This window comes from Misgurnus anguillicaudatus, chromosome 4 (genome assembly GCF_027580225.2).
Source record: "Misgurnus anguillicaudatus chromosome 4, ASM2758022v2, whole genome shotgun sequence".
NCBI lineage: Eukaryota > Metazoa > Chordata > Actinopteri > Cypriniformes > Cobitidae > Misgurnus > Misgurnus anguillicaudatus.
Genome location: NC_073340.2, coordinates 25,682,086 through 25,696,229, shown reverse-complemented (window position 1 = coordinate 25,696,229; position 14,144 = coordinate 25,682,086). Strand labels below are relative to the sequence as shown.

General features: G+C 35.1%; 1 protein-coding gene across 1 annotated transcript; it reads right to left on the bottom strand.

Annotated features, from left to right (window-relative positions):
- Positions 1 to 2,744: 2,744 nt before the first annotated feature.
- Positions 2,745 to 13,225, bottom strand: LOC129421154 (FERM domain-containing protein 6). Its single transcript, XM_055176479.2, has 11 exons — positions 12,780 to 13,225; positions 10,640 to 10,730; positions 9,672 to 9,751; positions 9,265 to 9,323; positions 8,359 to 8,533; positions 8,076 to 8,231; positions 7,890 to 7,952; positions 7,701 to 7,769; positions 5,781 to 5,943; positions 2,996 to 3,109; positions 2,745 to 2,911 (listed from the first exon to the last, which is right to left on the bottom strand). Exons 1-11 carry the CDS (start codon positions 12,855 to 12,857, stop codon positions 2,757 to 2,759), a joined length of 1,203 nt encoding a protein of 400 aa, XP_055032454.2. The 5' UTR covers positions 12,858 to 13,225; the 3' UTR covers positions 2,745 to 2,756.
- Positions 13,226 to 14,144: the final 919 nt, after the last annotated feature.

Genomic DNA, 14,144 nt, shown 5'->3' with positions numbered 1-14,144 from the left:
TTTTGTTATTTTTGGACCAAAATGTATTTTCAATGCTTCAACACATTATAACTGACCCACTGATGTCACATGGACTACTTTGATGATGTTTTTATTACCTTTCTGGACATGGAAAGTATAACGTACATAGATTTTCAATGACTAAATATAAATATAAAACATCTTAAACTGTGTTCAGAAGATGAACAGAGGTCTTACGAGTTTGGAACGACATAAGGGTGAGTCAATAATTACATTATTTTTATTTTTGGGTGAACTATCCCATTAAATGTCCTAATATAACTAAGGCCTGGTCCTGGATTAATCTTAACTCATGTCTGGGAAACTCACCCACATTGACCATGTTAGCTTATTTATATTTTTGTTATAAATTAATCTCATGCACAATAAAAGTAATTTTTTGCATAATATATGAGTTTGTGATGTGTGTAAATATTATGTATATTTAAACACACACATACATATATATACATTTAAGAAATGTTTTATTTAAATATCGTTTTTTTACTTATATATAATTTAGAATATATAAAAATATAAATAAATATATATACACATGTAAATGTTTCTTAAATACATACATGAATGTGTGTGTATTTATATATACATAATAATTACACACAGCACAAACTCATATGTTATGCAAAAATTACTTTTATCTTGTATGAGATTAATCTAGATTAATCTATGCCCAGCTCTAATTTTTGTTAAACACAGTGCTTATTTTTTTTGCTATAACCAAAAGTCTATGAAAAAAATTGCATTTTGGCAAGGGATGTGGTGGCTTTCATCACACTTACACCTTACTTTACAGTTTAATAGTCTGCTTGATGTCTCTTTTGATGTGAACAATGAATGAGTTATTTCTTTGAAAGCTATTTGGCATTATACTAACTGCTTAAATCACATTTAAGCCATTTTAACCTCACATACTTAATATGAAACTAAACATGTCGTAGTGAAAGCTAAGTTGATAAATTATCTATGATCTATGAAATTACTACACAACAAGACCTACATATCAATCCTTACACATTACACATTGTTTGCTAAAAAGCAGTTATGCAGTAATAAAGCATTGGTATCATCAGTACTTGTCATTGCTATCATTAAGGACATGTTAGGGCATGTTATATGAACCAAAACATTGACGTCATACAGTATTAGTGTGTACTTTCGAGGTACAAACTAACAAAACAATAGATGAACACCCAGAGACTCACCATTTTAATCATCACTCCCGGAACTAAAACTCTATCACAGTAAAAGCTCACTTCAAATGACTAAGACCAAGAATCCTGACGTATCTTCAAACAGTGATCTCAATTATGGTTTTTATTGCTCTAAGTCGTCACCGAAGTGTGAAGAAGATCAGCGCATCATTCATTCAGTAGGAGACATTTTATAGCAGGGCAGGAGTGGAATTTTTTTTATAGCTATAGTACGACGCATCATTTCCTGTTCTCGTAACTCTCGTAAGCGTGCCTGACATAAAACAATCTCAAACTTAGAATTTGAATCAAACAACAAATTTTAAATGATACAATGTAGTGCTATTGCTTAGTAGCCTTATATTTCTGAGGTTTAATTACATTCCTATAAGACTGAACCACCTCTGCAAGGTGAAAAGATAAAGAGTCATGTTTCATTGCATGCTGCACATAGATTAAAGCAATGTGCTTTGTCACAATCAGACCTTGTCTGTTGTTTTAAAGGCATTTTAGGAACAATTATAGCTTTTGCATGATCTAAAACAGTATACAAGAGAAAAAGCCCATTAAGGATGACTAAACTGCAATTGGTTACTCGATAACTACAGATAAAATAAACATTTCATCAACACTGGAACTCTGTATTATTTTTCTGATATTAGATTTCAATCAGGTGATTAGAAATCATAAAATGCATTACATAGAATACTTTTCATACACGATGTAAGCAGTCATTTCTTTCATAACAGATTTTATCTCACCACGATACACTACTATTATGAATCTGATTTTGCCTTTAAAAGCACCTCAAAGTGCTACAAATAGATGATAAAGAACAAAGCTTTACAAAATTAGCACAATATGCAAAGTCACTCACCCCAAACGTGATCACTGTGTGAGGCATGATGAATGAAATGAAAAGACACGAGCATGTGTGTCCATGCAAGCATCAGGAAGTAATTATAGAGACCTTCACAGTGACTTTGAGTAAGTTTGAAATCTGCAGAATACCTTGCAGATGATGCATGCACACCAGTTCCTGTTTTAAAATGACAAAACTTTTTTATTTTACAGTAAGTCTTTCTCTATATGTTTTCTAGTGAGAAAATATCTTTTGTTTAATGTCATGCAGTTGAACCCATGATACTTCAGCATTATATGCATGTTAAAGGACACATTTAAAATCACAGGTACATATTACAAAATAAAAACATTGTGATATTTTCAGTGACATTTCTTTTGTGCTTCGCGTGGTTGTTCACACACTCCTACAGAAGGTTATTGTACATTTTCATATTAAGACTTCTGTACTCACTACTGTATTTACCGTGTGGTAGTGAGGTGTGACATGCACACTTTCACAATAGCTGTTTGCCAGACATTCCTATATGAACAAACAATCATTAACCAAATCTTGATTTCCATCTGTGCTCTATAGTTTAAAGTAAACAGCAATCATTTGGTTGATTTGACAGTGTTACAAGATAAAATTTGTTTTGATGATATCTACAAAGATCAGATTGTGGCTGCACACCACATCTTGTTTCAATGGAAGTTATATACGGTGCACGGATCATCTACAGATTCACCCTCCAACAGCTCGAATAAATGCAGGACGTCCTCAGGGTCGTCCACCAACATTTCCACTGGTTCATCGACACTCATTTCCAATCCATAAGAGTTCATTGTGATGTCAGAGTCTGCATATATTCATATGAAGACAAAATTAATTGATGGATGGATGGATGAATGCATGTAGATACTGTAGATAGATAGAGATTTACCTTTTAAAATGTTTTTTGCATTGGCTAAGAGAAATTTCATTGGTGGAAGCTCATCATCACTCTCCTCAATGTTCATATCATCTGTCACATACATCTCTCTGTATGTGTCTGTCTCTACGTAGAAAAAGAATTCACATTAAAAATCATACTGTGTATTTTATCCAATGTCAAGTGCTATAAAAGTTACAGTAGGTAATGATTTACAATAAGGGTTGTAGGAGACACCGGAAGTAAACAGTAGTAGATTGTAATATTGTTCCCCAATAGTGGAATCTGCCATTAAAGATACAATTTGTAGAATCTGCCACTAGAGAGCGCATCATCAAAACAATAACAATGACGTAGATTAATGACACACTAAAGCAGCGTGGAATGATGGGATTTGTTGTCTTTAACTCAACCGCTGATGGCCATCAATCAGACAGGAATGAGAAATCATGTTAACGGATGAGGTAAAGTAATCAAGTGAAATGTTGCGTTTGATGACATCGTTTTAATTCAAGGTTTCATGTAATGTTCCAAATGAAATTTTTAGTCATAAATGTTACAATATTAGTCTAATTCGATGGTGTGTTAAAGGAATATTCAATTTTCTTAAAAGAAAAAATCCAGATAATTTACTCACCACCATGTCATCCAGGGTGTTGATGTCTTTCTTTGTTCATTCGAGAGGAAATTATGTTTTTTGGGGAAGCATTTCAGGATTTTTCTCATTTTAATGGACTTTAATGGACACCAACACTTAACACTTAACTCAACACTTAACAGTTTTTTTCAACGGAGTTTCAAAGGACTATAACGATCCCAAACGATGCATAAGGGTCTTATCTAGGATTGTCATTTTTGACAAGAAAAATAAAAAAATATGCTCTTTTAAACCCCAACTTTTCGTCTAGGTCTGGTCCAGCGCGACCTAACGCAAATGCGCAGTGACGTAGGGAGGTCACGTGTTACATATATAAAACGCACATTTGCGGACCATTTTAAACAATAAACTGACACAAAGACATGAATTAGTATCAGTTGACATACAACAATGTAGGAACGGTCCTCTTTCTCCACACTTGTAAACACTAGGGCGGAGTTTTGCGTTCGTCCTCTATGACCTCTTGACGTCATGACGTATTGCGTGGGGTCACGCTGGCGCATCACGACCGAATCTAGATGAGAAGTTGTGCTTTAAAAGTGTATATTTGTTATTTTTATTGTCAAAAATGACAATCGTTTTGCTAGATAAGACCCTTATGCCTCGTTTGGGATTGTTTATAGTCCTTTGAAACTCAGTTGAAAAAACTGTTAAGTGTTGAGTTAAGTATTAATTGTTGGTGTCTATTAAAGTCCATTAAAAGAAGAAAAATCCTGCAATGTTTTCCTCAAAAAATTCTCGACTGAACAAAGAAAGACATCAACATTTTGGATGACATGGTGGTGAGTAAATTATCTGGATTTTTTTTAAGAAAATTGACTATTCCTTTAACACAGCACAGAATTAAATGTTCAGATTAACAAACTTACTATAAACCATAAACCTAGCCCGACAGGCGCTATACACAAACGCATACTTCCGCATTTGTCCACAACACTGTTGTCATTAGGTTTCTACGTCAGTAAATGCGGTAACAAAGGGAAACGTGGATATTAACATCATCGACAGGCGACTGCACTGCCCCGTGTCACTGTTTAGAATGGCAATTTTCTCATAATTTACAAATAGTTGAAAACGTTAGAAATATTGTTAGTATATCAGATGGACAAAATATAAAACACTGGCATAGTGGTTTTTGGATATTTTACTGCAAATATCTTACAAATTGTACCTTTAAGTAGACTATATTAGCTTTTAGCACAAAAAAAAAACTATTAAAGGTGGCAAAGAATGCATTGAAATAATATGTTAAATTGTTTTCTGATATCCACATAGAAAGTATGTGGCTTTATTAAGTGCAAAAATTATCCAGAGATGGTTTTACACATCCATTTACAACCCTAAGATTTGCCTTTAGAATGAAATGGTCCATTAATACCTTATTTGAAAGGGTCATGAATAATAATTTCTAGATATTGCTCCAAGGCCAGATTCATTTAGTTTTACATAAAATATTTAATATATGTTTTGTTATTAAAACTGTATAATTTAAGCTCTTTATAACAACTTTTTTCATTATGTATAACTAATTTCGACTTCTTAATAAACTTCCAAGGGACTGCTTTTAAGCTTTTAGTGCAAAGGCTTCATAAACTCTATCTATTTTAGTATGGCTATATGACCTTTTTGAGTTTTTTTTTAAAGCACGGGTTTGATCTATGCATATGAAACCACAAAACCCCTGCTTGTTTGTGCTGAAAGAAGCTTCTTGCATATATTAAAATATCAGTTTTTATTGTTTTGTCTCAAATGCACGCTTGTAATGTTTTTTGTTTGTTTGTAAAAACTACATAAACGTCCTAATATAACTAAGGCCTGGATCTGGCTTAATCTAAACCCTGTCCTGAAAACCGCCCCATTATCACCCTTGTTAATCCCCACATGTGACAACTCCCACAAATCTCCTTTACACATCAACATTAATGCTGTAGTTGAAATAACAATGAAGAATACTAAGAATGCATTTATCAACATTGGTTAATACACACTTTTTGAACCAAAACTGTGACTTATTTTTTCTGAACAAAAACTAAAAAAGGCTCAGAGAAATGCTTTCATTGAAGCAAAGGAAAGTTAAACCACATCAAGCATGCAACTTTCTTCTGCATCACATCATTTCAGTTTTCTTGTTTGACTAACCGTTTGTTTCCTTGCACTGAATAGCCATGCGTTTTGTGTTAAGATGCAGTCTGTGATTGTTGCTTATATGTTGGAGCAGGTGTTTGGCGTGGAGGACAGAGAGACTGTAAAACACCACCTTTCCTCCATGCAAGGCATCATCACAAATTTCAAGCTTCCTGCCCTGTGGTGCAACCAAGAGCAAGAAAGTCATGCAATTATTTGCTGTGTTAAAGGGACAGTCCCCTGTGCTCATTTTCCAGTTCCCCTAGAGTTAAACATTTGATTTTTATCATTTTGGAAACCATTCAGCCGATCTCCGGGTCTTTTTAGCATAGCTTAGCACAATTCATTGAATCTGATTAGGCAATTAGCATTGCGCTAAAAAATAGCCAAAGAGTTTCAATATTTTTTATATTTAAAAAACTTGACTCTTCTGTAGTTACATCATGTAAGACAGAGAGAAAATTAAAAGTTGCGATTTTCTAGGCAGATATGGCTAGGAACTACATTCTTCTTCTGGTGTAATAATCAAGGACTTTGCTGCCTTAACATGGCTGCAGGAGGCGCAATGATATTACGCAGCAGCCGAAAATAGTCCCCTGCTATTGAAAGTAACCAAGGGGACTTTATTTTCGGTTGCTGTGTAATATCATTGCGCCTCCTGCAGCCATGTTAAGGCAGCAAAGTTCTTGATTATTACACCAGAAGAAGAATATAGTTCCTAGCCATATCTGCCTAGAAAATCGCAATGATATTACGCAGCAGCCGAAAATAGTCCCCTGCTATTGAAAGTAACCAAGGGGACTATATTTTCGGTTGCTGCGTAATATCATTGCGCCTCCTGCAGCCATGTTAAGGCAGCAAAGTCCTTGATTATTACACCAGAAGAAGAGTATAGTTCCTAGCCATATCTGCCTAGAAAATCGCAATGATATTACGCAGCAGCCGAAAATAGTCCCCTGCTATTGAAAGTAACCAAGGGGACTATATTTTCGGTTGCTGCGTAATATCATTGCGCCTCCTGCAGCCATGTTATGGCAGCAAAGTCCTTGATTATTACACCAGAAGAAGAGTATAGTTCCTAGCCAGATTTGTACCTAAATGCCACATATGAGGACCCTTTTTTCCCAGCTTCTGTCCCTTAAAAACAGACTGATCTCACGGAAAGTCGTGTTATAGTCACACAAAATTTTATCAATTTATTTGTGGCTTTTTTCTGTGCCTTGAGCACTAAAGTCTTTTTTGTGACACTCACACAAATTTCTATAAATAGTTTTTTTGGGTGCGTTGCACGACTTTCTTTTTTGTTTCATTTTATGGTTTTCTCATTATTTTTCCCTATTTTCTTACCATTGTCGCTTGAGGTTAGAATCACTTTCTGTTACATTTGTAGACATCCTAACCCAAACCTCAACTCTAACCCCAACTGCAGGCGAGAATAGTTTTAAAAGCGGATGAAAAACATGTAGAAACAGTACATAAAAGTACATCCTAACCCAAACCCCAAATCTAACCCCAACCCCAAGAGACAATGATTTAAAAATAGGGAAAAAAATGAGAAAACAATACATAAAATTACACGATAAAGAAAGTCATGCCACGGACACGAGAAACTATTTATAGAAATTTGTGCGAAAAAGAGATTTGTGCTCAATGCACGTAAAAAGCTGAATTTTGTGCCAAGTACATGCATAAATTGATCAAATTTTGCATGACTATAACAAGACGTTCTGTGAGATCATGTTACTTAAAAACCAACTTGCAAAAATGTGCACTATACACAGTATTGTCTCGTACAATGCAATGGCCTTAATTTGCCACAGGTTACACTTTATGCTATCCAGTGACATTTTCTAAATAGTTTTTATAAATGCCCTTGTTTCACCCATGATTTTATTCATAGAAATTATTAACAATTGACAAAAAAGTTGAAGTTACCTGGAAGGTAATTGAGTGAATGCTTGACCAGGCCAAATCATACAGAAACTGTTGTTCTCCATTCAGCATCTAAAGAGTATAAACATAAATCTTAAAACATTCATGCATCATTATACACATGTGACTTAAGTTTATGATTGTGTTACTGTACATGTCGACATCCTAAAGATGATGGGTCATGGAAGCTACCTCAGATATTTGTAGTCCTGTTGATGCCAGACTGAGGACAACACCACCTTGTTTCCTCTTGCCCTGGTACAGCAGGAACGACGAGTAGCCAAAAAAAACAAAGAAAAAAAACTGTGAGCATAATATACACCAAAAGAAAAGTTTAAAGGCAAATTATTGATAAAAGTTTTTAAATATATAGTGCACTTTGAACAGCGTGTAGATGGTAACGGGCACGTCGTTCAGGATAAAAGCATTCTGTATGAAAAGCCGAGCAGCTTTGCTAGAGGACATTCCCGTAATTTCCTTGTGCAAGGCTGGTGTGTGCTCGAGGATGAAGTCTCTCCCACGCCTCTGTATTATCTTGCACAATGAACACAACATCGTTTCACTTTTTGTTTGTTATGCAGATAATCATGACTAAACAAGTTTTCACAATGAAAGATATTTATAGAATGGGAAATACCAATGAATAAAAATAGATCATTACCCACAAAGGGAAAAAATCCTGTGGCTGGTCAATATTTCCCTGTTTGTAGTCACCCAGTTCTGCCTGCAGGGCATATGCAGCCAATTGGAAGTACAATCCTTCATGATCATAACACATAGAACCCAAAACTCTGGACTTTATCTCAGCGTAATACAGCTTGCAGGCCTCATCATTTCTTTGAGAATAAAACAAGCAGTTTGAATGGCATTACAACACTGTTAACAAATGATACATACAGTATGTACATAGCCTGAGCCATAAGTGATGTCTTCACTTCTTATTCATATACAGTAGATGAATTAAAAATCTTGGATAAATTTGTGAATCTTCACTCTTAAATATAAAGGTGCTTCACAATGCCATAAATATAACCATTATTGACTTAATGGCAGTCGGTTGTTATTCCAGAATAAAAGCCTCAACAGTGTGATTAGGACCCCGGCACAAAGCGAAGGATCTTGTATTACACCGAAGGGGCTTATTTCCCAATAACAACTGTATGCCTGTACAGTATCCCTTATGAAACCATTTAGCCAATAATGGTTCTTCTATGGCATCGTGAAGCACCTTTATTTTTAAGAGAGTAGTCAATAAATAATAGTAACAGGTAAAACAAATCAGAAATATACAAAAGCCATCACTGGGATGGTACCCATTACGTTTGAGGTACCAATACGTATCTTTGAAGTACCGGTATGTACCTTTGAGGTACTAATATGCACTCTTTAAGTACAAAGGTGTAGTTTTCGAAAGGGTGCCACCCCAGTGGAATCTTTTGTACTTTTATTTCTGTGTATACATATAAAGCATGTGACATATTAAAAACATAAACAACCAAACCAGCCAACAGAACAAAACTTATTACCCAAATCAACACATAAACAAAACAAGATAATATGAACTTACAGAATTAGATTGGCATTTTCAACAAAGTACTGCACTCTCAGATGGATAACCACTTTATGCTGAAGATAAATGAATGCAGAATTAAAAAAAAAAGTATATGGACAAATCTCATAGTTTTAGGCTATTAATAAAATCAGTTTGTGTCAGAGACAGCCAAAAATAACTGATCATCCGATTTACCCATAAGGTAACGGAGACATTATGGTAATAAGGTAAAAATTTCCACGTGTGATATTTCTCACATTTTGACTAACTCGTATTTTAGTTTCACTTCAGTTTTGTGTCACAACCAAACTAAACCACGCCACAAAATCTGAAAACTATATCAGTCTCATTTAAACAGATATTAATTTTACAAGATAACGTAATGGCAGAGAGTTTTTAGCTTTATGTCTCATTGGATTTACCTTTAATGTATTCTTTCTCCAAGATTTTGGGAGGTACATGGACAGTTTTTGTTCCAGATCCAAAAACAGAAGTTGATTGTCTGAGCAAAACAAAATTAGCACCATAAGTTAACAATGCACCATGGTTTAGTAAGGGTCTCCAACATGTACTAACACAAACTAACTTGAGGTATTTTAGGGGAGTGCAGAGTGGTCTGTGATTTTGGTGTTTTTCTCTCTGTGAATTTGTGAAAAGTTGTGATGTGTTTTTGTCAAAATACTGAACAAAGTATTTGTAGGCTTAAAAGTAACTTTCTTTATCATATGTTTTCTATTTACAATTTCTGAGTTGGACCAAATAAAAAAAAATGTCTTGTTACCTAAAACATAACAATATTTTGAAACATGTCAACAAACATGTCAATGATAGCTTGAATTGAAAACAAAGTTACACAGTGGGGTGTGTTGTGACACAGTGTTACAACTAAGCCACAAGTATACAATGTCAATGTAAACAATGTTTAATATCAAAATGTTCATGGGAGTAAAGTAAAAACAACTATTTAGTAAAAAACATACTACAACTATGCGGCGAGGAGTGGATATTGCATGACACATAACAGTACCATGCAGGCTGAAATTTCGACGCACATGCCCGCGATGTGACCATTGCTACATAATATTGATTTAAAATAAGTACTTTTAAGTGTCCATTTTTGAGTGTATGTGTTGCTTGTGTGAAAATATGTTTCATCTAACTAAAATATTTTTTTTTTGATGATTGAGTCAAAACGAAAAGTAGCGTCGTGCTCCTGTCTTCCCTACTGCCACATCCTGTTAAAGACTTTAGACAAATAAAGTGATCACTCCAAACTTGTTTTTTGTCAACCTCAGCACTTAGTTTCCATTGCATCTCTCTACAGTAAGCATCACATTATAAAGAAAGGGCTTACTCAGTAGTTTTGTATACTAAGAAAGTAACCACAGACCCTTTATCAGACTCAGACCAAAGAGGTGAAGCTCTGTGATGTCAAGTAGATCAGACAGCTTGTTGATCACATCTTGTCCTCTGCCCTTAACCTGCAGTACACACATGCCAAACAACAAAACAAGACAGAGGAGAAATGATTTTAAAGTAACATCAGCCATGCAGTGACAAGTTTTTAAGGTTTTATAGCAGCTACACTCTTAAAAATAAAGGTGGTAGTATACAGCAGTGGTTCTCAAATTTTTTCAGCGTGCGGCCCCCTTTGTGTACGTGCATTTCTTCGCGGCCCCCCAAAGAAAATTTATGACAAAAAACAGTTCTAAAACTTCACATTTTAATTAAACAAAACATTAAATTATACAAAGTAGTGCTGCCTTATTTTTTTATGTTTAATTTCACAGAATTCATGATAAATTAATGTATTTTATAAAATGTCATAAAACTGGGCCCCCCCTGGGACCATCTTGCGGCCCCCCTGGGGGCCCAGGACCCCAGTTTGAGAACCACTGGTATACAGGATGCCTTAGAAAAATCAAATTGGGCTTTTTTGGCCATAAAGAACCTTTATATCCCCACCTTTCTTTTGTACAAAAGATTATTTATAGTGAAAATAGGTTCTTTAGACTATGAAAAGGTTAAAAATGTTTCTTTTGAGTGTCTTCGACTTGCTCTTAAAAGGCAAAGTAAGAATGCCATCACTGGGGCAGTAGGCCTACTGTTTCAAAAAGTGCACTTTGGTACCTAAAGTGTGCATATTAGTACCTCAGATGTACATACTGCTACCTTAAAACAGTGTTAATTTTGTTGATGAATAATTTTCGTCATAGTTTCTTTAACAACGTGTTTTCAATGACAAATAACTAAATAAAAACTAATTTATGATGGTACTCATTTGTTTATGACAACCAGATTTAGAAAGTTGCTGGTGGTCTGAATGGGGATAAGGGGATAGAATCTATGTGTGGTTGTGAGATTAGACGCACACAGCTGAGGGACTTCAGCTTGGTGTGTATGTCATAAAGGTACATATCTGTAACTAAATGGTACATATTAGGATACAAATTACTTTTTAAAGTGTGCATCTCAGTGACAGCTTAGTAGGGGAGAGCAGGGCACAACCTAACACTTTTTGATTTTAGCTCTATCATTCAAAAAATATTTAAGTTAGATTAATCTTTTTTTTTTCACAATCAACACACACATCTCTGCTACGCCCCAACTCAGAAATAAAAAAATATAAGATGAAGAAATTTTCTTTTAAGCGTCCAAAACACTCTTTGCTCAATATCTTAACTAAAACACATCAAAACTTTTCACAAATTCACAGGAGATCAGCTTCTGACAGTAAGAGAAAAAGACCAAAAGCACAGATTGCATGGCCCTGTATAAACCTGTAAAGTAGCCGTGTTACAATTAATCCTGCGTTAGTTTGTGCCCCGCTCACCCCTAACTTTTTTGTGACAGTGATGAATGGGACTTTTGGGACCCAAAAATAATCCCTGTATGACATTTTTGTGAAGAGCCTTGTGTAGCACCTTTATTTTCAAGAATGTGCACTTGACAAAAGTAATGTACAAGCATACCCAGCCTGATCTCACAAGAAATCGTAAATATTTTACGAGTTGGCTAATTCGTATCAATTCATACAAAGTTAATCGTGCAAAATCATACGATTCTCATGAAATAACAGCAGTGAAACCAAACCCCTAACCCCACACGTAACCCCAACCTCACAGGGGTAGAGGCAAATCGTACCAAAACTTACGAATGTGGTCGTATGAATGATACAAATTAGCCAACTCGTAAAATATGTACGAATTCTCGTGAGATAGCGTAGACATACCTACACTCTTAGAATTAAAAGTAAAAGCTGCCACTGCGGTGGTACCCATTCAAAAGTACACCATAGGTACACCCCCTAGTACATATTTGTAGCTAAACGGTACACATTAGGACCTGTCCCTTTGACTACTTTTGTACCTTTATTTCTGACAGTTAACTACAATCAAATTCTGAACGTCTGAATAGAAGTCACAAAAACATTTTGCATGATCTAAAATCATTCACACAAAAACAAATGTAACATAATATTAAACAGGCCAATATCTCTCATATTTAAAGTCTAAAAACACATCACTTACCCCAACAGTGATGTTCAATTGTGTGTTATTTGGCAGAACGACACACAGATTTCTTTCTTGATTCTTCATTATAGCCATGCTCTCTATGAGGTCCTCTTCTATGAGGTCAAGTTATTTGCAATCTCTCCTCATGGCGTTTTCCTCCTTAATGTCCTCCCTTTAAAAATGTGCATGTGTCGACATTCCTCGCAAGAGAAAAAAAGCTTAAGCCAGCCTATAATGGTTTGTTTACCTAGTTGGTGTGACAGCTTGGTTAAGTTTTGTTTCGTTGGTTTAAGAAAAAGTGCCTGTCTGTATCTATGACTGTAATGTAGAAAGTTAATTCATAAAGACCTTGGAGAGGCTCAGGTGCAGAATTAGTTGCACCAATTCTGTAGAATGGCCCACGTAAGCAGATGACAACATGCTCGAAAAGATCATCAGAAGATTCAGTCATTGGGTGAAACAGTAAACCCTTAAAACATGGTCGATTACAGGAAAAGGCTGTCCATCTGTTGAAAGCCATGTAAAAATTTATTTGTATTTACAGAATAAACTATAAAATAACAGCGTCTTGCAAAGCATTCTGCGAATCAGAAATCCTCATCAACCTTTTCATGTTTTTTCTTCAGATTTTGTTTTCCAGAATGCTTTGCATGAGGCTGTTATATTAGTTTTATTTTGTAAGACAAAGACTTGTTAATGTTTAATGTTCATTTAACTTTGAACAAATTGTTGCTAGTAAATAACATACATTTAAATCTACAGTAAGGTTCTGGCAACCAGCTGCCAAATCATCATAGTAAATCATCAAAAGTACCCAATATACCTATGACTCGTTTCCTTCTTCACTATTTGAAACTTGGTGGGGTAAATCCAGCATTTGAAAAAAAAGTCATCATATTACATAACATCTGTCAGCCAAAAAGGCTGCATGTTTGCATTTCAAACTATGACAGCATCTTTAGTGCACAAATGAAACTAAAATGTATCACATCAAGGTACAAATATCTTAAAGGTTAGGTAACAAATCGTTATGCATGTGTAGGTCCAGAAACTGAATATTTTCTTTCAAGGCTTCACAGATGTGTTGAGGTGTAAACATTTAATGTTATCCGTTAAAACAGTGGCCACATATGTGAGGAATAATTGATGACGGGCCATTAAATTATTAGAAAAATAATGCACACCCGAGGTGGTGATCCGGTCACGACGCGAAGCGGATCGAATGTGCATTATTTTTCAATAATTTAACGGCCCAGAGTCAATTATTTCGCTTATACTACGGTTACCACACCTCAAGACATCGATCACATGATATATTTAAAGGGATTTGTCTGGTTTTTGTACTTAAATCGCTGTTGTGAGTTATTCCACATCTCATCC